This window comes from Notothenia coriiceps, unplaced genomic scaffold (assembly GCF_000735185.1).
Source record: "Notothenia coriiceps isolate Sejong01 unplaced genomic scaffold, NC01 NC01_scaffold00010355, whole genome shotgun sequence".
NCBI classification, from domain to species: Eukaryota; Metazoa; Chordata; class Actinopteri; order Perciformes; family Nototheniidae; genus Notothenia; species Notothenia coriiceps.
Window position 1 is genome coordinate 1 of NW_011343056.1, and position 14,717 is coordinate 14,717.

A 14,717-nucleotide genomic window follows, 5' to 3' on the forward strand; every position below is an offset into this window, starting at 1 on the left:
TTCTAACGACATCCTGATGGCTTCTGATGTGGGTGATTGCTCTGTGTTAGTACTTCTTGACCTAAGTTCTGCGTTTGACACTGTAGACCACCACCACTTTTATTTCCAAAATCACACGATAAATACATTTTTGAAGCTTAAAGGGAAAAAGACAGCTCTCCCTCCCACTCTGCTGTTCCGCAGCACCGCTCCCCCTCCCTCTGGCTGGAATTATGAATGTAAGCGTAGAGTAATCATAAATAACACGGCAGGGTCCGTTACAGTTTGTTTTCATCTGATTTCAATTAAACAAAGTCTTGGCTTTCAGAATATTAAACTTGTTTCGGCAAATTCAGATGATAAATACAACTTTGAAGCTTGTAACGGCATAATTACAAGCGCAGAACGGAGTAACTTAACGTCACAGCAGGCATAACAACATCCGGTGTTTCTCGTGAGTGTTTTCCCCGGGAAACAAACACAATACTCACAAATGCAAAATTACACAAACATACACACGTATACACACACAAACACTCGCAAGCTTCCCCCAGACCAGTAATCCAAACGAAAATATCTTCCCTCCGTAGTATTTTGATCATTTGCTCCGCTAATAATCGATCAGATCGATGGATTCCAGAGAAGAGAAAACTTTGAAGGCCTTTTTCTCAAAATGATGACTCTGTAACAGTCATTATATAATGTGACATATTTCGCTTAATATTTGGAGTACAAAAACAATCCTGATATCATTAGAAAGCAGGAATCTCCTCTTTCCAAAAGTGTATACAACTCAAAATGGGTCTTCGGGTCAATGCGAATGATTTCGATAGAGCAGGTCACGTATATCAATTCCTATGTCCCAGCCAGTATATAGAAAAATTATAGCTCCATCATGTGTTTTAAAAAGAAAAGCTAATATTGTTCACTTTAACTAGCAGAATGCATGAGATACAAAATGTAGCATTCTTACAAATTCACAATTCATTTTAAAAAGTAATATCTTGATTTGCCCTTTTTTCCTGCTCCCCCTTCTGTCTTCTTCCTCTTCAGTATCTCGAGCAGACAATTCAACAGAAAAGGGTTTTTGCATCCAATAATGAGATATTGATCGAGGCCTTAAATCTAGGTGTCCAATGATGTGATAATCAGCGTTAGGGGTGTAGCGTCTGTGAAGGTTTCATAAGTGCGTGTAATGGGTCTTTATGACTTTTTAAGGTCACATCTCTGCCTTGCTGCGCTCCACAGACTGTTGATTGATTGGACTGGCAGCCTCGGCAGGCAGAGAGTAGAACGACGTGCTATTCTATGCAGCGCTGAAAACTGTTATGCTATTAGTGTTCACATTTTCACAGTGCAGAAAGCACTTAGGGAAAAGAGCAGTGAGGGCCAGCCTGGATTTTCCTTTTAGAGAATATCGTATAGCACTAAGATCAATTTATTGTAAAATCTACATTACTGCAGGACTTGAGTATGTTGTAAGAGGTTAATATCACACCATGAACATACTTCATACATAATTCCATTGTGTTTCTAGGAATGGTGTAAAGTATTAGCAAAATAAACCTACTGACACTGATTAACTGCAGTATTACAACAAATATTGTAAATTGTGTCTACATTGGTATTTCTTTTTAAATCTAACAGCATTGTAAATATTGTCTGCAAAGCAACCTAATTTAGCATAAATACTTGAAAAGCACTTAATCCATAACTGTACCAGTAGCCTGCAATGATGTCCATCAAGAAGAGTAAGAAAGCAACAAGTGATCATGTGAGAGGTGCATAAAATGTATATTTCGTGCTAAACATTTTTTAAATGCAAACAAGGAAGCTCTATTGTAACCATAGTTGTGGATGTTGATGTTTAAATGTGGTCACTGAAAATATATTTAACTGTAAGTTGAATCAATTCATTTCAAATTAGCATTTGAACTACAATCTGTGTGAAGCAGTACTTGTCAGCATTTCTTAAAAATAATAATATACAAACAGGGTTGATGGCGAAAGCAGCATGCAGGCTGAATAGCACTAAAGAAAAACACTTATACTCGACCTCATAAGGTTCCAACGATAATGAATTTCTTTACACAGCAAAAAAGTATTTAACACACCGTTTTTTTTACAGAGCTAACGCAAAAAGTTGATATATTTACTGGAATGGCGTGGCATTGCAGTTGTGTACTCCTAGCATTGCTGTTGAGAAATGTGCTGTCAAGTGTGTCATCTTGTTTGCAAATGTAAGCACCTGAATGCTACAAAATACTAATTCATGCAGTCAGGGTATTTAACTGATCAAAAGCTCAACAAGTGGCCTACGAGTGAACGCCACTCAGAGTCCTGCACGGGTCTGATCTTCAAGACCCCGCAAACCGACCCAAACCCGCATATCCTATGAGCAGTGAAAACATGTAATTATTAACACGCGCAGTTCGTATTTGGCTCAAAAAGCGTGGGATGTTGGTTATTTTCTCCATGTAGGAGGACACCAAAAGCCTCCCAGATTTTGGATTTCGCTCTTGAGGAAGTGTTATTGAAAATGCTGTATTCTCCGCTAGAGAGCTTCACCTCAGCCATTTCGAATGTGGCGCACTCAGCAGCAGATTGATNCTCGTTGGATTTCGCTCTTGAGGAAGTGTTATTGAAAATGCTGTATTCTCCGCTAGAGAGCTTCACCTCAGCCATTTCGAATGTGGCGCACTCAGCAGCAGATTGATGCGGCAGCGGTGCAAAATGAGGTTATGATTATGCGTGGTCCCGCGGGGGAAACGAATGAGGATTTAAACATTAAATTAAATTATTATTATTTTAATATATTTATTATGCAACACCCACGACACGACCCGCATCTTCTTTGTTTTACCCAGAACCAAACCGGGAAAAAAATGTTTGAAAAAATACCACCCGCGAATCACTCTTTTTGCGGGTCACCCGTCTGGTACCCGACCCGATGCAGGACTCTGACGCCACTAGTGGCATTTCCTTAAACGTACTGCAGTCTCACCTGAGCATGAGATTCATGAGCTGAAGCCCCTCCCCTTTGAGGAAGCGGTCCCGATTGGCTGCCAGCATGAGGCAGGAGCACAGAGCGTCAAAGAGGTTCTCCATCATCTCCTGCTCCTCGGCCGTGGACGGGTTGTGCCGTTTGAACACCTGAGAGGGAGGGAAGGGAGCATTTAGAAAAGGAAACACTGGCAGCCATGTTGCTTTTACGTGACAAGGACATTCTTGGTGACATTGTTTAATAGAGTAACTTGGGAGTGTGGGGACGATATTTACTCATTTAATCGTGAGAAGGAATAAGCCTACCATGACGGAAACATTAGCTAGAGAGCCACTACTAATGGGACTTTTAATAGCTAATTTGGATGGTGATAATTTTAATTTCTGCTCTGAGTGTGTGCGAGTGGGGTTGATTAAAAGACTAAGAATAGGGTTAGATATTAGCTTAGCATTAGACTGGTCTTGGTGGGGACCTACAGGTTAGAACACCATTATACAGACAGCATACTACTCATGTTACAGCTTGCATGTCGAGATGTTGAAAAAAATGACTGATGCTTTGAGGCTCAACGGATGACGGGGAGTGGTAACTAAAAATAGCGAGTAGAAGCTGAATCTTACAGATAGTTGCTGCAGTAACACATCAATGCCATCCATCTCGCCCAAAAGTTCTCTGGTATCTGTGGAAAAGAGAATAAAATATAAAGTGAGGTAAAGATACAAATGGGAGTAATGGCACAACAGGCAGATTCAAATGGGATGGTTGAAAAAACATTTAGGAAGCAAAAGGAAGGACCAAAAGCAGTGTGAGAATAAAATGTATAAGTGGATAAAGGAATGAGGCACAAGAAACACAAAAGAGAGGGGGAATGAGTGCCACACGACAAACATAAAGCATTCAAGGAACCTCTGGAAATAAATAAATTGGGTCAGTATAAAATGTACTGCCTCACTCCCTAAGTTATTCTTCCTTGGCCAGAATATTAAAATGATTTTTGAAGTCACACAATACAGTTATTTTCACTTAGTGGGCACAAATGTGTCTGGCTTCATGACAGACAACAGCAGTTCCTTGGTTGAAAAAACAATCGATTACATCAGCACCACAGGCAGGACCACAGTTGGAGCTGTTAAGCAAACTGAAACATTTTCTGAAATTTGATATAACCCCTTTATAGTTCTCAGATCCTTTTACATTAAACATTACAGTCTTAGAATACTCCTTTTTCATATAAAAAGGCCTGATTTCAAAAGTTTCATTAAGTAAAGTTTTAGCAACAAAATGTACTTAAAAAGAACATTCAAGTCCAATGTATGCGTTTCAGGCAGGGGGGGGGGGGTTATGAGGGAGAGAAACTCCCTCTGGAGGGAAGCATGAGCTGAAGATGGCAGGAAGTAAAAAGGGACACAGTTATGTTAGAAAAAAACTAAAAGAACCGTTATTACGTTTCAAGAGGTGGATGCGTCAACACATCAACAGTGTTTGTGTTATTAGACCCACTGCCAGACGGGGGTGTAAAAAAAGAATGAAATCAACCTACTACAGCTTTGGGTTAACAACTGGAATAAGTACTGTACATTTAGGAGTCAGGAAGTGGTAATACGTACGCCTATGTCACAAAAAACACATCACAAAACAATATTTTGCTAATTGGATTTGATACTTTCTCTAAAACAGAAGCATTTAATTGTAAAAAATGAAAGAATTTACAGGAATAAATCATTAGTAGGGATGAGATGCAGCGAGGTTTTGAGAGTGGGGGTTTAAGTCAAATTTGACAGCAGGGCGCAATAATTACATTTAAATTAGCACATCAAGGATTTTCCCAAATTGTCATCACCTCTAATAGTAGTCTGTGATTTGTTTTATTCTCACTTCAAGACAGTGACAGTCTTATAAAAAGAGAACATTATTCGTGAGAGCACTTATCCTTTTTTTTTTTTAACTACTTTTTTGGGTCAAATTGTATTCTGTTTTTGAAGGGAAGGAGGGAGAGGATGAATAAAAGGCGGCGCTGGGGAAGAGGAGGAGAAAGATTGTAAAAAGAGACAGGACACCCAATGCATATCAATATGGCTTGTACCATTAATGAGAACATATCCAAGGACCAGATATTCCCATGGCTATATGAGGCTTTACAGGGGTTTTATTGAGGGAGGGGTACAGAGGCAGCAAATAAACAACGAAGTAAATAAGTGAGACAGCGGAGGGAAAGATGAAATATGTGACAAAATGAAAAGAAAATAAGAAATAAAACAGCACAGAGAGAAAATGGATAGTGTGGTTTCTCTGTTAGAGAAAGCTGTGAGGGGACAGAGGAGTGGAAGATAAACTAACATCATTTGGAGCCACAAAGCATTTAGCGAGACACACTTACTGTCATTGTTCTGCAGCAGGATGGCCAGGATCTCACTGCAGTACAGCTTGTTAGCATCAAACGGCATCTTTGCCTGAGAGGGGGAGAGACCCAAATCCAATTACCTCTCATCTTCAGAAACTCCAGAGACCAGAGGATAACAACAACCCCAACGTATTATACAGCAAAATATGTTTTCTTTTAATTGGAGCAAACCTCCTGCCTCATCGTTGTGCTTGGAAATGGTATAAAGGAACCTTTATATTAATGTTCTAACTTATGCATGAAATTGTTTCCGTAAAAGGTTACCTGAATAAACATTTCATTGCACACCAAAACATTTTTTATCCATTTCAAATGTAGTTTTTTTAAAGAAGAACTGACTTAAAACAACATGAAATACTACCCTTAACTGTGGAATAGGCCATTTTGCAGGAAATGTTCAGAAAACAATTAGGGCTGCAACAAGCAATTCTCTTCTTAATCAATACATCTAGGGATTATTAAACATCTGAATAATATCATCCTTTTGAGAAAGGCCAATCAGCAAATGTTCATATTCGAAGGCTTGAACAAGAGAAATATTCGTTTTTTGTGTTTAAGTTATGACTTAAAACAAATAACACAATGTCAAAAGTTGCTGATAATTTTTCTTTTAACACATTAATTGACTAAATGCAGCTCTAAATAATATCAAATCAAAAAATCAAACTTTAATACACAAAAGTGCTTAACAAACCCAAAAAACAATAATCAGCAACACAAACATTTTTTATTTAAAACACAGAAGTCATAAACACAGGACTGAATAAAACAAGAATAAAACAATTAAATAAGTATCAATACTATTGAATTAAAAGCAGAATTATAAAAAGGTGGGTCTTGAGTTTGCTCTTAAAAGTAGAAACGCTCTCTGCCTCCCTCAGCTGGGAGGCTGCTCCACAATCGAGGGACTCAATAATAAAAAGGCGCCTTGCCGTTGGTCTTTGTTTTAACTTTTGGAATAATTTAAAAGCCAGTACCAGAAGACTGGAGGGTTCCAAGGGGTTCATAGGTTAAAAGCAAAGCTGCTAAAAGACTAGGACCAAGATCACCAAGAGCTTTAAGGTCTTGGTGAGGTCTTACAATACAAGTATTTAAAATAAATACAACTTTTGGCTCTATCAAACGTTATCAAAACTTTATCAAACATTTGGCCACTTTCTTACCTTGATTCTCTTGAGCAGCCACTGCATGAGTCCCTGTTGAGCTGCCTCGGTGCAAAGGCCTGGTCTGAACTCTGACATGTTTTCTACGATAGCTGAGAAAAACATAATATATAAATTTATATGATATGAAATTAAACTTTTTGAATCTTTGAAAGAAAATCTAAATTGAACTTTCAAGTTTTGTGTGCTTAAAGATCCCAAACAGACACATAAAATTCTCTGACAAAGATAAAAAAATATGCATGCACCAATCAGAATCAACCGATAACCTGTACAGATTCTGATCTAAATAGGCAGCAAGGCATGACCAATCCCCGTTTTAAGAGGCCCTGTTATGCTCTTTGGGGTTTTCCCTATCTGTTGTGTGTTATATAGGCTTTTGTGCATGTAAATGGTGTGCAAATCCTGATGTAATCCGTTACTCCCCAAGCCTGGTCACATTTGACAGGTCAAATGCCAGATGACATTTGTAAATAACTCAAAACAAAGAAAGTCATCTAATTGGAGGCAAAAACCTTTTTAGCTGATGTTTTCTCTAGGCTGGCGTCTCTAATGAATAACTACAAGAAAGGAGAGGTATGTACTAAGAACAAATAAACTATGACTGATTGTAAAATGCTATCAGTCATAAATTAGTACAAACTGATGCTATGCAAACACTTTGAAGGAATGCATCAGTCATATTTTTATAGCGGTTTCAGTCCCGGCTACTTCTAACATTATCTATCTATATTAGAAAGCTGTCTCTGCCATGATATCTTTATCAGAGCAGACTGCAGCAGGAGGGGACAGACAGAGAGATACAAAGAGATTGTGGTGTGCTGGTGATGAAAGGAGGGAGAGGAAGGGAAACCAAGGGGATATAGCGGAGGTAAATAAAGAGAGAGGGGAAAAGCAGAAGGGAGGCAAGGGGGTGGAAGGCTGAGGGATGCTGGGAGCAAGAGCACAACGCAAACTGTAGAGGGTTGGGAGAGAATAAAAAGGAAATAAATATTATAAAAGAGCAACATCTGGAGAGCTGTGGATGATAGAGAAATGATGAGAGGGGGGGTGCTGGGGGAGGAAGAGGATGTGCCTTTATCATGGATTCAAAGTGCGCAGACAGACAGCACCCTGGTGGACAGCAGGCTCAGAGCAGAGAGCAGCCAAGGCAGACAAAAGGCTTATTCAAGCTAGGAGAGCTCCCTTGATATCACAAACACGAATAGAAGATGCACAAGCTCTGCTTCCCTTGGACACACACACACACACACACACACACACACACACACACACACACACACACACACACACACACACACACACCTAACAGCCCTCCTGACACCCGGCCCCAATCTGGCAACAAAGGGAAAAAATCCTCTCGACATGAAAAGAGCTGAGAGGGAGAAAAGTCTGATTCATGCGAGGCTAAATACGGAGGCCATGACTTCTCAAACTATCTGCCTGTCTGTGCCCTCTACTTGCATTTAATGCAGAAAAAAAATCTATAAAAACACAATACAATTCTCTAATTCAGAGTTCACGCTTCAAAAAATGATAAAACGTGTTTGCCAAAACGGTTAAATGACAGCTTCTTTTCGCTGTTGCTTTAAAACAAAAAGTCTAGGAAACTTGCTAGAAAGCGGTTGAAGCCACGGATGTTATTTTCTGCAATATTTAGAAATCCATTGGAATGATCCCATTGAACTTTCGTCGAGGGAGCCCTTGCGATGCCCCAAGAAAATGTGTCATGAATGCAACGCTTTATGCTGGATCATTATCAGCTTATATGCCCTCAGTATTACCACTGGTGAGTGGCAGAATAAAAGCTTTATAAAATACAGGGGTAGTTTTTCATGGTGCTATTCATCTCCATGTCAATATATTTTTTGCAGGACAGAGCACAAAGAGAGTCACTGTTGGATTTATTTTGCCGTCACTTGGACACTTGCTAGCAAGGCGTGCTAACACTGGCTCATACACATCTAAAAAGACATAACTCTCTCTTGAAGGGATTGTCTGATTATTTCAAACTAGCTGCTATCCTTATCCAAGCCTCAGTACAGTCAGTTTATATACTATGCTTTGTTCAATGCTATAATTCCAATCTGTATCAGCGCATTTTGGGGAACTGAGATAATAATAAAACAGCATTTTTGTTTCTGTGTTCAAAGAGTGCGGTGGCCGACAGGAGCAACAGCGTTAGACCGGTCCAAAAAACTTCCATTAGAATCAGAAAGAGGTTTATTACCAGGTGGGTTTACACGTCAACAAGCATTCCCACTTTTTAGTGTCCCTGATTCTGTTGCTGCACATGTTTCGTCAAGTTGCGAAGATGTTTCTTAATTTGTATTTATTTTTGGCATATTTTTGTTTTATATATTTGCATCGTTTATATAAGTGCAGCTCTTGTAAGGCGCTGTAACGTGTTTGCAGCTGTCGGCCACCGTAGAAGAGTCGCTGTTATGGTGTACATGTCCTTACCCAGTGTGTTATAGATGCCATCTGCCTCCTCCTTCACCTGTTCATCCAGCCTCTCCATACTCTGCACCAGCAAGGCCACCACCTGCCCCTCCAACTGCAGACACAAAAACAGAAAGTCAGGCTGCGACACGTTTACCACTTTGAGAATAACATTTAAGCTCAACAGGAATGAAACTACTAACCCAACATAGGTCCTATTAAACTTTGTCAGAGTTTCGCAGATGAATCTCCCCAAAAAGATGTATGTTTATTGAATTGGTATCCATGGAGGTACACTTACTGAAGAAGGGCTTTTTGAGTGCAAAATGTGTTGAAATAAAATCTCACCACCGCCAACGTTGAAGTCTGTCACCTCAATTCTTTCTACATGTTTTTGCAACATGATGTAATTTTTGAGAGTAAAACTGACAAACTCATTTCACACAGGGTAAAACAATGCAGCGGCATGACAGATGACAAAGTGAATGTTCACTTTAACGCCTCAGTCTTGGCAGAAAAAATAAACGTGTTTCCTGTCTGAGCTTCTGTGAAAATGAGTGTTATCAGTCGAGGCGAGATGTTAGTCATCGCCAAACAGAGCTTGCGGGGTGCCGTCTGGCGGCATTAAAGTAGCGTTACAGATGAAAGAAAACGGACAGTTGACAGCGATTTATGAGCCGCCTTGCATCATTTCGATTCGTCTTATCAAGGATAGCACCTGGCCTTCTGGCTACAAAGACAGAGGAGCTGGAGCTTACAGCAACGAGGACAGAGAAATGGATGCAGCAGGGACTTTCTGCCCTGGAACCGTTTGCCCTTGGAAGCAGCTGCAAAGAGGAGCGTGGTTTACGGGTTGCTTCATTGCATGGTAACTAGACTGCTCTTATGCCTTTATCCTAGTGAGCTACTGTCTGGCCCACGAGCAAATCACACGGATGAACTGGAGGATTTCTGATAAGGCTTTATGACATTCATGTCTTCTTGTGATTCCCATTGTTTTTGAAACAATGAATGAATAATTGAAGCTTGATCAAGAGGGATGGTCAATGACGAACAACCGGAGCATAGATGTGACCACGCTGCTGGCACCATCTTTTCTGAGGCCATTCTCTTTAAAAGTTTATCCTGCAGTCTTTATTTAATGGGGTACTTTTATGCTCATGCTCAGATTTGTTTTTATTGCCTCCACTGTGACATGTTTACACGCTTTAATGTTCAAAAAGCTCTTTACTTTTCTCATATTGCCTGTGCTGCAGCACCTCTTTTCACCCTCTGTCTGAAAGCAGAGCCCAGTCTGCTCTGATTGGTAAGTTCGCCTGCTCTGTTGTGACACAGGGATTTTAGCCTCTGCAGAGCACCAAAAACACACTACAGGAAAGGGATAAGCCAAAAAGCTTTATAGGGCTTCTTTTAAGATGATGTCAAAAAATAATCAGCAAGACATTTTGACACCTCCTACTTGTATCCCCTTTACCTTGCATACTAGAGGACACAAGTCAGTGTAAGACTTGGCAACACAAGCAGAGGGCTATCTGGTTCCATTACAAATCAGACAAGGAAGACAGGGCCAACATGTCCAACACATGTCAACTCACAAGCAAACATTTCATTACACTTTTAAGTGAAAACAACATAATTAAACAAACTCAAAACAGCAATAAACGTGCAGGTAAGTAAGCCAACCCTTAGTAAGTACAGGGAACAGGAAAAACATGCAATTTTGCAGGATTGCATAACTGACCTTTTAAGATTTGATTCCATCTTTTAAATCTCGTCTTTTAAACTGTAATTACTTTATTTCAACTTACAATATATCTTAAGCAAATGTAATTATGTGCTTCTTTTATTTCCATTATAATGTAAAATAGTCTGTTGGTGTAGGTTGCAGCAATAGATCTGTAAGAGGACGTGTTTGTAGGAGTGATGATAAATAGCAGAGTGGCAGACAGCTGCCCACACAGTGTCACACCACGCCTCCTCCTTTTTGGGCTGGTCAGCCAGGTCATAATTAGCGCTCCTCCGAGAGGCTCACATTCTCCCTGCTCTGAAAACTCTCTCCTTTGCCTTTAAAGAAACCAACCATTGGGTTAATGATGTGTTCTTAATAAGTGTATTTTGTTTTTCTCAGTGTAATGTCTCTGAAAGAGAAAAATATGTAGGACTCTGCTAGAATATAATACAGTTACTGAAGACAATTATTGTTGACATATTTGTACTTGAGTATTTCCATGTTATGCTACGAATACATTAATTCCACTAAATTTCTTGAACCCTCACAGTTTCAAGCTACTTCTTAAACATAAAAACAGAAAACATATATAAATATAGCAGTACTGTACTTATAATCAACCCAGTACCTGCAGGTAAATTGGCTCAACACTGACAAACTAAAACCATTCATTTCCCGTTCTCAAATACCCTTGAAACATCATTATCAAATCAGGTAATTTATTTAGAAAATAACAAGCACTCTGATGGAAGACAGCAGGATGTCACCTGGCACCAACTCTGCCCCCTCAAGCAAACAGATTATTTGATAAAGTGTCACAGTGAGGGCCGTCAAGGAGCACACACACTTCTTTCCCCCGTTATATGAACATCAGCACGTTATCGTAGTTGTTTGACCTTTGTGTCGCTCGAAATGTCAGTGCGCATAATGCAATGGGGTGTCAAAAATCTTCCCTAGTTCATATAGACAGGGTGACATCGACAAAAAAAAGGGAGAGGGTTCAATAGAGGAAAGTGAAGCAGACAGAGAATATTTGATACAACACATGGAGGGGGACTGACAAAATAAAGTAAGAGAGGAGATGCTATAATTATAGAGTTGATATTACACTTTGAGTGTCTCTTTGTGAATTCAATCTTACATTTATTTAAATAACTCATTTGCATAAAGCTCAAAAGACATCTAAATTAATTATTATTTAGCCATGAAAGATAGCACAAGGCGGTAGCATATAAAGTGCTGCTATTTAAACCTGGAAACAAGTTAGCATTTTAGCGCTTCCGGTTCCCTCTTCCCAAGATTTTTTAAAATACGTTTCTTTTTAGAAGCCTGATTCAAGATCTGTGGTTATAACAAGTTTAAGCAATTTTTAAATGTGTGTTGTAGGGCATAAAACACGTCAATAAACTACCTCACTACCACCACTGGTGAATGTCTGAAGCTTTTATATGTTCAAAAATGGCGGATGCTAACAAGTGGCTGAATGAGACCACTAAGCGTCATCTTATCGAACATTAGCCGTCTTTAGCGATTGCATTTATGCTTCAAAAATTCTTATAAGGATGGTAATTTGTTAAAATGATCATGATGAACAAAATATGTAAGTATCATTTATACATCATTTTTACAATATTCAAAAATAATTGACTCCACAAAGTGCTGCCTCATCAATACCAGCAAAGACTCATGAGGACCCTGAACTCACCAGAGAATCTATGAGCACCTCGGCCCCTTCCTCGCTCTCCTGCAGCGTGTCGATATCTGTCAGCTCCTGCAGCAGGTCCACCACTGCTATGGCAACATGTGCCACACGCTAAGGACATAAGCTTGTATTTAAAGAGTAGTTAACCAGTTTAGTGTTGCACTTCTACAACACTCAGTTAATATTGACAGTTTGAAAAATAAAAAAGGATCAAAATAGATTTGTCCATCTTGTCAAAATGTGGCTTCAGCAGTACCAACAATGCAGCCCGACCACCAACATCTCAGGAGGAGATTTAATGACGAATTGTATGAATGGGCTTTTTTCCAGCATATTTTTGACTTGTATGAAAAGACATGGGTCAGAAAAGCACAGGTGTTACTAATTTCCTACAGCAGAAGCAAATCAAAAAATCAACTGGCGCAACATAATTACATCACCCCGTGTTAGTGCAGTTGTGTCCTCTTAGCATCGTGGTTGTCTTTCCCTAAGTCTGGTGAATTTTCAATTTCATATTTTCTAACCCCATGACGTTTTCACAGAGGTTAGGCAAAAGTGGTCAGGAAAAGCTACAGATGAATTTTTTTATTTGACAATTCAACTGTCACGCTTTCCCTAAACATTTGTCCTAAACAGTTTTCCTTAGCCTAGTTAGAATAACATCACACCTCCTATAGATGTTTTCACTAAATCCCTAGTGTATAATTAGCGACGATGGATGTTAATCACAGCCGAATGGTGCTTTGCTTTAACGTAGCTGCCGTAAGGAATTGTAGGAAGGCATTACATATTGAATGTTTGTTCTTTTTAGCTACTGTTTTTCAAATTGGCCTGTTTTCAAGTAAAATGTACAGACACAGAGCATAGTTTTAATGAAAGTGCGATGCATACTAAATGATTAAGCTTTTTGTAGTAAGTCTAACTCTAAAAGATGTCTGACTACCCTACACCATCTGTGGATCACGGTCTTTTGCCTGATCCCTTTTTAAAAACAACAAATATACAGTTTTGTATTAAAAAAAGACAAAAGCTGCAGTTATTTCAACATTGTATAACTGAATTGAGTAAAAGATTTATATTTTGGGAAATATTTTCAGCTCGAGTTTGGTGCGCTTGAATGTGGAATTCGTTTAAAATAAACTAGTGGCCATGTTTTTGGAGCTTTGTGTAACAGAAAATATAGTTTCAGGCTTTGGCTACACAGGCAATACTTGTATGTAATGTATGTATTGTTTTTAATTTAATTTGACAAGAAAAATACTACCACGCTAATCCTTTAAGACCAATGTTAAACACCAAATTCTGTATACAGGGTGAACGGATAGAAATGAAACGATCATTCTATAATAGAAAGGATATCAGTGTTTTCATGGCTGAGGAGGCCCAGCAGTGAGTGGACAGCATTGAGCTCCACCAGCAGGTGGTAGAGGTCCGGCATGGTGGCGATCACGTGCATCTCCTGGATGACGTCGTTCAGATCCAGCTCAGTCTCCATGAACCTCGTTTGAGGAGTGAAACATATTGGTTAGCATTTTAGAATTCCAGGTTACCATTAGGGATGCCAGAAACCGGCCATGATCAAATTCGAAAATCGGACAGCCCTAGGGTTGTCTCCCCGCGCACTTGTCAGTTCGAAGTAGTTCCACGAGGAACTCTTCTTTGAACGTACCGCTTTGTTCATCTTTAGTTGTGTTGTTCCCACTGTTCTGTATATCGCCAATAAATAAATCAATCAATCAATCCAAGTTTATAGTAAAACAAACTGGTGGTGTGACTAATGGCCATTTACAATTATTAATACTATTACTATTATTAGCATTAGTCTATATTTTGGTTGAAACTAAGCCAGGAAAAAAAAGAAAAACATAAATAATAATAAAAAAATATATAAGTCAAATCAAATTTTAAAAATAATTTTCGATTATGGAGACTGTAACGAATATTCGAAAAATTGAATAATCACTGGCATCCCTAGTTACCATTTCACTCAAAGTGCAGTAGATCAATTGTGTTATTGAAGGTGGGATAGGTAAGTTTGAGAAACCGGCTCGAGATACACTTTTTGTTATATTCCATGGAATGCTCTTAACATCCCGATAGCAATGAATATCTTAAGTGCTTTGACAAAAAATCCATAAAAAATGTCATCTGTGGAAGCCGTAGTACTGTAAAAAGCACGACCAATAATTTTAGCTGGCCCGGCTAAAATAACTGGATGGCCTACCTGCCTGTCAGCCTTCCATCTGTGCACAAACTTATCTCGTGCCCTCATTGGTCATGTTCGCGTTCGTGTGTGT

General features: G+C 39.2%; 1 protein-coding gene across 1 annotated transcript; it reads right to left on the minus strand.

Moving 5' to 3' along the window:
* Positions 1–2,983: 2,983 nt before the first annotated feature.
* ctnnbl1 (catenin, beta like 1) lies at positions 2,984–13,981 on the minus strand (the record flags this gene model as incomplete). The annotated part of the gene is made up of 7 exons (XM_010771708.1): positions 13,780–13,981; positions 12,424–12,521; positions 9,011–9,104; positions 6,548–6,639; positions 5,361–5,433; positions 3,604–3,662; positions 2,984–3,132 (listed from the first exon to the last, which is right to left on the minus strand). Coding segments are annotated over exons 1-7 (701 nt in total), but the record flags the coding sequence as incomplete, so codon positions are not given.
* Between the last annotated feature and the right edge of the window lie 736 nt (positions 13,982–14,717).